This window comes from Hipposideros armiger, unplaced genomic scaffold, assembly GCF_001890085.2.
Source record: "Hipposideros armiger isolate ML-2016 unplaced genomic scaffold, ASM189008v1 scaffold_561, whole genome shotgun sequence".
Taxonomy (NCBI): domain Eukaryota; kingdom Metazoa; phylum Chordata; class Mammalia; order Chiroptera; family Hipposideridae; genus Hipposideros; species Hipposideros armiger.
Window position 1 is genome coordinate 144,499 of NW_017731911.1, and position 9,833 is coordinate 154,331.

At 50.0% G+C, this 9,833-nt stretch overlaps 1 protein-coding gene and 2 long non-coding RNA genes across 4 annotated transcripts in view; 2 read left to right on the forward strand and 1 right to left on the reverse strand.

The window, feature by feature from the left end:
• The window catches only part of LOC109371321 (uncharacterized), a 14,621-nt gene extending 12,066 nt beyond the window's left edge, over nt 1–2,555 (reverse strand). For both annotated transcript variants that reach the window (XR_002121853.1, XR_002121854.1), the window contains exon 1: nt 2,463–2,555. This is a non-coding gene — a long non-coding RNA (uncharacterized LOC109371321). The remainder of the gene's footprint in view (nt 1–2,462) is intronic.
• Nucleotides 2,556–2,659: 104 nt separating this feature from the next.
• Nucleotides 2,660–3,725, forward strand: TMSB10 (thymosin beta 10). The gene is made up of 3 exons (XM_019623755.1): nt 2,660–2,761; nt 3,043–3,157; nt 3,439–3,725. The coding sequence occupies exons 2-3, from the start codon at nt 3,058–3,060 to the stop codon at nt 3,471–3,473; spliced, it is 135 nt and encodes a 44-aa protein (XP_019479300.1). The 5' UTR covers nt 2,660–2,761; nt 3,043–3,057; the 3' UTR covers nt 3,474–3,725.
• Nucleotides 3,726–4,460: 735 nt separating this feature from the next.
• LOC109371325 (uncharacterized) lies at nt 4,461–5,894 on the forward strand. Its single transcript, XR_002121856.1, has 3 exons — nt 4,461–4,756; nt 5,108–5,167; nt 5,433–5,894. It is a non-coding gene; the product is annotated as an uncharacterized LOC109371325 (long non-coding RNA).
• The last annotated feature ends 3,939 nt before the right edge of the window (nt 5,895–9,833 follow it).

A 9,833-nucleotide genomic window follows, 5' to 3' on the forward strand; every position in this document is an offset into this window, starting at 1 on the left:
TTTTTTATTATTGAGACATAATTGACATATAACATGATATTAGTCAAAATGATTGGGTGATTGCATATATTGAGAAATGATCACCACAATAAGTCTAGTTAACATCCAACATCATACGTAGCTACAAAATTTTTTTTCTATGACCATTGTTCTTAAGCAACAAATGCCAAAGAGGCTACCTGCTTCCTCAGAGATGGGCCACTGAGCTGCACTGAGTGAGAATAAAGAATGTCTATAAGTCCACTTAAAGCTCCTTTGTTTGGGAATCCTGCATGTTTGACCTGTTTGAAATGTGTGTCTCCATAGCTAGATCTAGAAGAAATAGATCCCTTTATTTCCCAAATAAAAGTGGGAATTGGAGTTCACCATGGGTCCAAATTGGAACAACTGAATATTCCCACTTGGGCAAAAGGAGGTGCCCAGGAAGGTAATGCCTAAATAATGCTCGGCATCGCATCTGAAAAGGAATCGACTGCCAGTGAGACCCTCCACAGAGTCGATGTCTCTGGATGTCTGGATATTTTCATGCTCAAGTTTGGCAGATTCTTCAATAGTAGTATATGACAAAGACTGTTCTAAGCCCATCCAACCCTGCTTTCTTTTACTCCTGAACACACAGCTTGCCTACATTTCCCAGCCTCCCTTGCAGTTAGGTGAGACCCTGTGACTGAGTCTTGGCCAAAGAAATGAGGGCAGAAGTAATGGAGACTACTTCCAAGCCTGGGCCATAAAAACTAGTACAGTCCTCTCTATCTTCTCCCCTTTTCCCATCCATTAGCTGGATGGAGTAAACTTCCAGGACCTAGAGAAGGGCAGAGCGACAAGAGAAAAAAGGGCCTGGGTGCCTGAGTCACTGCATGGAGATCTGCCTGACCAGAAACATCAGCATATATGTTGCTGTACGAATGGGAAATACTCTTTTATTGCATTAAGCCACTTTGGGGACTGTTTGTTACAGTTGTTTGCCTACCCTGACTGTGAAGTCAGGGAATGTTCATTGCCCTTCCTCTCCCACCACAGGTGGAATATACTCCCCCACTCCACTGATGGTGGGTTTGGCCAATGGGATGTTAACAGACATGAAGTGACATGACATGCTTTTACACAAACTTCAACATTTCTACACTCTCTTGCACTACAGCCCTCTTGCTGTTTTGCCATCACCTTAGCAGAAACAAGCTCTAAATAAATCTTTGTCCAGAGGACGAGACAGCTGAGGAGCAAACCTGGATCCAACCAGCAGCTAGGAACCATGCCCAGCCTAGCCCAACCCAGCAGCAGTTGGCTACAGATGAATGAGCAAGAATAAATTATTGTTCTTTTAAGCAGCGTTTTGTGGTAGTTCGTTATACAGCATGTTGTGGCAATAGTTGACTGATACACTAATAAAATGTGAGTGTGGCCTACTAACAGAGCTGCCATACTAAGCTTCCACTTGATGCCTGCCTGTTCTTTAGCTCATTTAAGCTTTTATACCAAAGCTGTTTTACAGATGAAAAAACTGAGGTGCAGGAAAAGACTTGCCCAAGGTCACACAAGGAGTTTGGTATATCAAACTCCTAAGTTTATTTCCTCCTGCTCCAAACACACTGAGGGAATGTGAGAAAAGCAAATAAAACCCGGAAGGGACCACACAGAATTTAGGATGTTTCCGTCGAGTGCCACTTTAAAAAAGCTTGGTAAAACTCCTTAACACTTGAAAAAAGGAAAGTTCAGGACACATCAAACAATGACCAGCTTCACCCCCTGGATTGTTAATTTATGGAATTTATTATCTAAAGATGTTGCACAGGCTGAAAATACAAATTTTCTCAGAAAGATATAATTATACCACTTACAATGGGTTAATAAGAAAAACAAGGTTTGTAGGGATATCTTCAAGGTTAACTTCAAGGAGAAAATTGCACCCTCGGACATAGCACCACCGGAGTGCCCTCTCAGGACTGCCTGCTCCCACCACCGCCCTTCAGACAGTGCTTAAGGAGAACCCGACAGGACTCCTGCAGGAGCTGCCCAGCTCAGGGAAGGGAGACCACAACCAGAGAGCAACCGACCCCCAATCTGAGCAAAGAGCAATGGAACGCTATCTGCTTCTCCACCCCAAGTCTCTTCACCCCTGCTTGGATTCTTTTGGCGGGAGACCACGCAAGGGCTCGGCCTCCGGGAAGAAAGGAAAAGGGCGGAGGGAGGTTCTGGTGGGGCAAAGGCAAGAGACCTGAGGCTGAATAAAGGTGTCTCCTGCAAGCAGGGGCTGCTGCAGAGTGCGCGTGCACGCCCGCACACCCACACCCACAATTACACACACCCACAACTATACACACACACATCCCCCACACCCACAACTACACACACACACACACACACACACACACACACACACCTCCCCCGTTAGCCCACCCCACGCCCATTCTGCGGGTGAGCAGCGTGCAGCCCCAAAAGAAAACCGAGGACCCAGCACCCACCCTAGCGGCGCCTGCCGTCTCCACATGGGGTGCACGGCGATCGGGGTATACGGCGTGAAAGAGCCGCGGGCGCCGGAAGAGCCGCACCCAGCCCGGCGGGTAGCGGGCGGAGGGCGCGGCGGGAAGCGAGCGGCCCGCGCAGCGCCCGCCCCTGGCTGCCGGCACCGCCCCCGCTGCGGCGGGCGAGGGGCGGGGCGCGGCGCGATGTATATAAGGTGAGGGGCGGGCACCGCTCTTTTGTCTCTTGCTGCAGCGACGCGAGCGGTATCCAGGGTCCTCTGTTTCGAGCAAAGACCAAGGTGAGCGTTGTGCTGGGTGGGGAGGCCTTTCGGGGTGCGGTCTGAGCGGGGTCCCGGGCCAACGCGCCGCCACCCAGGCGCCCTTCCCAGACTCCGACGGGACGCCCGGAGGGCTGACCACACCCTGGGGCTGCAGAGAGGGTGCGGGACACCCCCGGGTCCTGGGCCTCGAGGCTGCTGGGAACGCCCCGCAGAAGCGCCACGTCCGGAGGCGCGGGCGGGGAGCGGAAAGGGGTTCGCCGGCCCCTGGTCCCGGCCAATCGCCTCCGTTTGCCCGCTAGGATTGTTTTAAGAAAATGGCAGACAAGCCCGACATGGGGGAAATCGCCAGCTTCGATAAGGCCAAACTGAAGAAGACGGAGACGCAGGAGAAGAATACCCTGCCGACCAAAGAGAGTGAGTGTCCCCCCCCACCCCCGCCTCGGGCTCCGCGGGCCGCAGCCCAGCTCCCCACCCCTCCCTTCACCCCACCCTGCGGATGCCTACACCCCGGGCGGTCCCGGGCCCCGTTTCTGTTACACAAAGCGCCTGTCTCCCCAGCCCCAAGCCACTTGCTTAATCCCCAGACCGCGTGGGTCCTCACCCACTCCAGGTTTGTAAGCTCCTCGGTTTGCGGGGTTGCAAGGCTTGCTCACCCCCACCCCACCCCTCAATATCCACGTACTGTTCTCCACCAGCCATTGAGCAGGAGAAACGGAGTGAAATTTCTTAAGAACCTGGAGGACTCCCCACCCCCGTCATCTTGGAGACTCCAGTCGTGATGTGGAGAAGGAGCCACCTGCAAGATGGACACGAGCGACAAGCTGCACTGTGAACCCAGGCACTCCACGCCCACGCCACCGGTCTGTGGGTCTCTGAGGGGACCTCCCCCCAATCGGACTGCCAAATTCTCCGGTTTGCCCTGGGATATTGTAGAAAATTATTTGTATGATTAATGAAAATAAAACACACCTCGTGGCATGTCTGGCGTGGTCTGAGTCTTAGTTGGGTATGCGTGGGCAGTGCAACCGCAGCAAGGCCCCAGGCGCAGGATTCGGAGTTCCTGCTACAGGGAGGGGAGGGGGCCTCAGATGGGCTGGCTTGGCAGGACCGTTTTTAATTTTTACCTGCTTCTCCATAAGATCTCATGATTATTAGCTGCTTAGCTCTTCTAATGCAATCTGTGTAAAATAGAACCCCACTTTGTCATTCCTGTAAGCTGTTTTGAAAAATGCATTTTCAGAAGAGCAGGATTTATATTTGATGAGCTTTCATAATCCCACTGTTTCTCTGGCCTCAAAGCTCAGATTCACACCTGGAGAGAACAGTGATTTAAAGTCTGAGAAGAAAAGGGGAAGAGACTAAACCTGGAATGTTGGAATTGGGCGAGGTCACAGAGTCCCCAAGAGGCTTTCCCTTGGAACTTAAAGAGGAGGCATTAAAACAAAAACAGGCGGGATCCAGAGGAATATCAGAACTAGAGCAACCAACATCTGAAAGAGGAGCTGTGGCCCCACAGCCTAGCTTTTAACCCTAGCTCAGAACCTTGCACAAAAGCGTTAGCCATTAGAGGAAGTGCGGGGCTGAGCCACCTCCTGTGCTGTCATCAACCGGAAGGGTGGGAGTGTGGAGGGAGGGGGCGGCCCTTCCCTGGTAGCAGAGCCCAGCAGGGTCACTGGATCCACAGGGAAGAGGGGGACGGCCCAGAGGGGCCTAGCCTAGGGGAAGGGGAGTGCCTGGCGCTGCAGTGCATACTGAAGCAGAGGAAACGCTTGTGATTCCAGGGGTGGGTTTTCCTTGTAAGGAGGAAGGAGCAGATACTGATTTGTTACAGATTTTTTTTACCGAAAGGGGCTGGGCACGGTGAAGGTAATTTGAATGAGGTGCAGTCCCTGTCCACAGCTACTTAAAATCCAGTGGGTGAGACTGGCAGCCACAGCAGATTAGAGCCTGAGGACACAGGCTGAAGGAGCCACTGCATTGGTTTGCATAAAGGAGTGAGCTGTGCTGTGGAGGGTGAGTGATGGGCCCAGGGTGAAGAAAGAAGGATGGGAAAGACAGGGAGGCTGCTGGGGAGGGACACTAACTTTTACTGAGTGTCTGCTATGAGCCAGGCACTGTGTGAGGAGCTTTAATTCTCAAACTATTAAGTCAGTGGCTGTTATCCCATTTTACAGATGGGGAAACTAAGGCTCAAAGAGACTAGGGATTTGCTAAAGTCAGTGAGTAGTGAAGCCAGAATTTGGGCCAAAGGTGTGCTTTTGGGGATCCTATAGCCCAATGTTTGGGACATCTGTTGTGTCAAACGTTTCATGAAGGTTCACTACTTCATATTTATAATTGACCCTGTTGGGTTCTGTTGTTCAGAGGTTAAAGAAAAAGAAACAGAAGAAATCACTAATGCCTTCAAACAGTAACAGCATGTTGGTGAGCAGGCTTTGGAGGAAGATAAAGCTGGGTAGGGGGCTTGTAATAAAATTATCAGCCTTTCTGACTCCATCTCGCTTAAGCCTGCCCAGTTCCCAGAGCATGTCGGTTAGCAGCTTCTGCTTAGTCCTGCACATAGGTATGCCAATCATTAAAGGAATCTAACCTGCAGCCTAGGAATTACTGAAACAACCTCCCTGCTCGAAACTACTTCCCCAAGGAGATAAGGGAGGTATGTACAAAAATAATGATTGTTTATCCAAAGATTTACAGAAACCTCGTGACTGGGACCACGGCAACTGGAGTTGGTTAACCAAAAGAGAAGTTTCACCATACCCCCTTGGACCCTTGCTGGCGTCTAGATGTCTACAGTCATCAATCACCTGACCTCAATCCCCTCCCGGTTCCCCCTTCCCCTGACATAAAATAAGCCAGAATTCTGCCCTCTCTCAAGATGGTTCCTTAAGACACTGGTCCACCATCTTCTTTGCTTGCTGGCTCTCCAAGTAAAATCACTTTCCTTGCCCCAACTCCTTGTCTCTTGACTTACTGGCTATCGTGAGCAGCTCGTACTTTTACTCAATTACAAGTTAAGTGTGTTGGTGTAGAGGAAGGATTGGGAGTGCCACTACAGTTTTCAATCTGATGGTCAAGAAGGGCTTGGGAGAAGGGGCCCTTGGAGCAAAGACCTAAAGAATAAAGACGGGGTTGGCCGAGTGGCTCAGATGGTTAAGAGTTGGCTTAAGAGCGCAAGCTCTGAGCAACAGGGCCACCGGTTTGATTCCCACATAGGCCAGTGACGCTGTGCCTGAGGTGAGCTGTCACTGAGCTGCCAACAGGTGGCAGGATGGCTGAGCTGGTGTAACAACAAGATTGCCTGTTCAGTGGTGGGCTACGCCCACCCGCAACTAAGACTGAACTCGGCACCTTGAGCTGAGCTGCCGCCCAGATGGCTCAGTGGATAGAGTGTGCGCTCTTAACAACAAGGCTGCTGGTTCGACTCCCACATGGGATGGTGGCTACGCCCACCTGCAACTAAGACTGAACTTGGCACCTTGAGCTTAGAGGCCACAAGCTGCCAACGGGAAGCCAGATGGCGACTGGTGCCCTCCACAACGAAGATTGAAGAATAACAACTTGGCTGTTCCCCTTTCCCAATTCTCCAACACTGTTCCCCTCCCTCAATTCCCCAATAAAATCTTTAAAAAAAAAGAATAAAGACTATGAGGAAGAGAACATGGACACCAGGAGACAGGAAGGAACAGGTGCAAGGCCTTGAGGTAAGAATGTGCTAGAGGCCGCTGAGGAAGAACAAAACACTGGAGTGGAGTTAGCAAGAAGTAGGGAGATGAGATGTGAGAGGGCAGGAGGTGGAGGAAGCAGATCTGAAGTCCTTGAAACTGTTGCAAGGTTGGTTTCTGAGGGGCTCTCCTTCCCTCTCCCCCCTCACCCCAAGGCCACTTCGTAGGCACCCCTGGTCCCACAGTGTCCTGCCTGGGCATACCACACCCAAGGCCTCTTCTAGACCCAGCCTCCTCTCCAGGGTTCCATCTGGGATGCAAATCCCAGGCTCTCTTTCCTCAGATCCTACAGACTGCTCAACCCCAGTGGGCTCACCCCTGAGAGCATCTCCAGAGCCCCATCTCCTTAGACCCCGGTACCCTCAGAAGATTCCTATGACTTTCTCACTCCCTTCCCTGGAAATCCTCTCTATTCTGAGGTCATGGGTGCTGATGAGAGTCTTGTTCTTCCTAAGAATTTAAGAAGACACAAGTCAGGAGGAGACTTAAGGGCACTTTCACTTTTCCTCTCTAAAACAAAGAGCCGATTGGATGAGGCCAGGGTAAGCTTGGGAAAGGGGACGTGGATAGGCGAGGGTCGTGTGTTATTTCAAAAATCGTATCATGCTACATTGGTTTATAAAGCAAGGCTGGCCTTCCCCAGCCCACCCCAGCTCCGGAGTTGCACGCAGGTGTGCACACCTAGACATCTCTGCCTGATGTTAAAATCCACAGAAGACAGGCCCAGAAGGCCAAGCATTCTTTGCCTCCCTCCTCCCTTGCTTATCCCACCATTTCTATCCCTTGCCACCTGGGAATACTGACATCCTCAGAAGAGAGTTGTACTGAAGTGTTGATTTATGCCCTTTCCCTCTTATCTAAGAATCCAGGAACCAATTAGTCCAATCACAAAATGACTGAGGCTTTCTCTGAAGCTAAATAAAATTGTAACATTTCTTTGTAAAGACGCCATGAATTTTTGTTTTCTTATTTCATTCCTAAGACAAGCTTTAACATTAGGCCTCTGTGTTGTGAATAGGGCTCAGGGCTTGGGACTTTTCACTGTCTTTCTTAGAGTGGAGCAGAGGGCTCAGAACTGCAGAGGGTCCCCCTCCCTGCACTCCACCTCCTATTCAATAAGCGCATGCCTGCGTAGTGCCTGGTTTGGATCAAGGGAAAACAGATGGAGCACACCTCAGGGAGCACATGGACAAGAGAAGGACCACCCAGCGTCTCTTCCCAACACTTCCCAATCACCCAGATGCTCTCCCACCCTTCCTCTCACCCTCAAACAGACACCTCCTCTCCTCAGACAGTATCAGGTGCTTCAGTGGACAGCCCTCCCTCATCTTCTCCAGTCATTTCCCCTGAATAAGAAAAACATGCTTGTGGTTCTCCTCTCTGCCCTCACTACACTCCTCAGATGTGCAGGAAAAGCTCTTCTGTTGCTCCTTTACTACCTCATTTTACTCACAGAAGATGCCACTTCAGGTCACCAAATACGTGGGTTTTCCACACCAAGCAATTATCTGATTCTCCAGACACCAACTGGATGTACTGCTTTGGAGAGAGATTTTACAGTCTCTGAATAAGAATTATAAATTAATTTTATGACCAACTAAATTTTATAATTTAAATTTATGAACAGAGAGACAATAAAGCAAGGCCATGATAAAGTGAGTGTCTCCAGCATTGAGTCCCGGGAAGGGTAGGATGAACTCGAAAGATATCACAGTTTAATAGAACCTGCGTCAGGCAAAACCCTGGAGCTACCACTAGTAGGAGTCTGAGTGGAAGTACAGGGTGGGAGAACAACAGCTGGGCTGGCCAGAATCAACAGGCTAGTTAGGGTCAGCCAAAGTAGAGAAGCTACAGTTATTAATCGATTCACTGCTTTCTCCATTTATTCAACCACAATTTATTAAGCATCTTCTAGGTCCTAGGCTAGGTAGTTGCTCAGGACGAACAAAATAGATTCTCCTGGACCTTATTCTCTCACAGGCAAGATGAACAAGTAACCTAGATTAATGACAAAACATGGGATCGTGGGACCGGCCGAGTGGCGCGTTGGTTAAGAACTGGCTTGGGATGCCAGAGGGCCCTGGTTCGGATCCCACATATGAGGGGCAGTCTGCAGCTAAGATGGTGAACGGCAGCTCGACCTGGGGCTGGGCTGCTGTGGGTCGCCAGCGATGGCATAGTCTGCAGCCCCTGTGGCAGTGGGTTGCCATAAGCTACCGTGTGTAGCCAGCAGCCAGTGTGAGCAGCCAGCAGCCGCCGTGAGCGGCCATCCAGAAGCCGGCGACTGATCTGCCTCACCCGGGAAGAGCGCAATGCTGGTGCCAAATTGGGCCAGTGAAGCAACATCCTCCACAACTAGACTGAAGAACAAAACGACAGCAACTTGTCTGTTCCCCTTCCCCCAATTCCCCAGCGCTGTTCTCCTCCTGGAATTCCCCAATAAAATCTTTAAACAAAAAACAAAACATGGGATCATGGAATTCTGTATTCTGATTTAAAGCTGAAAGGCCACTATCTAACCTTTAAACTCCCCAGGGAAATTCAAAACACTGAGCTCTTACCACTGAGAAATGGTCCCCTTGGCTTAGCCCTGGCTAAGAAAAACTCTCACTCCTGCACCAGTGCAACCCCAAGACCTTCCTCTGAGGCATCTGTGGCTAAAAAGAACCTATTCTTTGAGTCACTTTTTTTGTCCAAAATTATCTCCTGTCATACTGTCCCTTATTTTGTTTCCTGCTACTTGGATGCCAGGTGATTTGATCTGGCTTGTTCTTAGGAAAAAAATCAGTGAAGTACGTAATTGTATCGAGGATTCTTTGGTTTTTTAATTTTTTTAAATCTTACCCAACCCAACTTAAGCAAAAAAACACATTTTTTTACACATGTAAATGAGAAATCCAGAGAGTGCGCTTTGTTTCAGACATGACTGATGGAAATAGTCAAATGATGTCACAGGGACCTGGTTTCTCTTTCCCAATCTCTCAACTCTGCTTCTTCATACTCAGGCTGACCCTTCCCCATCATGGTGACAATACAGCTGCTACAGCTCCAGAATACATTCCTCACAGGTATAAAAACAGCAGAAAAGAGAGAACTTCTCTTCATCCAGTTCAAACAAAACCCTGGACCTAATGAGGTCTGAATGAGGTCAGGTGGCCATCCCTGACCCAGTCACATTGACCAGGACGATGTGTTAAACCTAGGTCATGTGTTACCCCTGGAGTGAAGGTGTGGGTCAGCCTCGCTAGACTCACAGGGACGTTGAGTGGAGGAGTAAATTTCTGAATGAAAATCAGGGACTGTTATTAAGAACAGGGCAAATGGGGCCGGCCGAGCGGCGCGTTGGTTAAGAGCTGGCTTGGGAC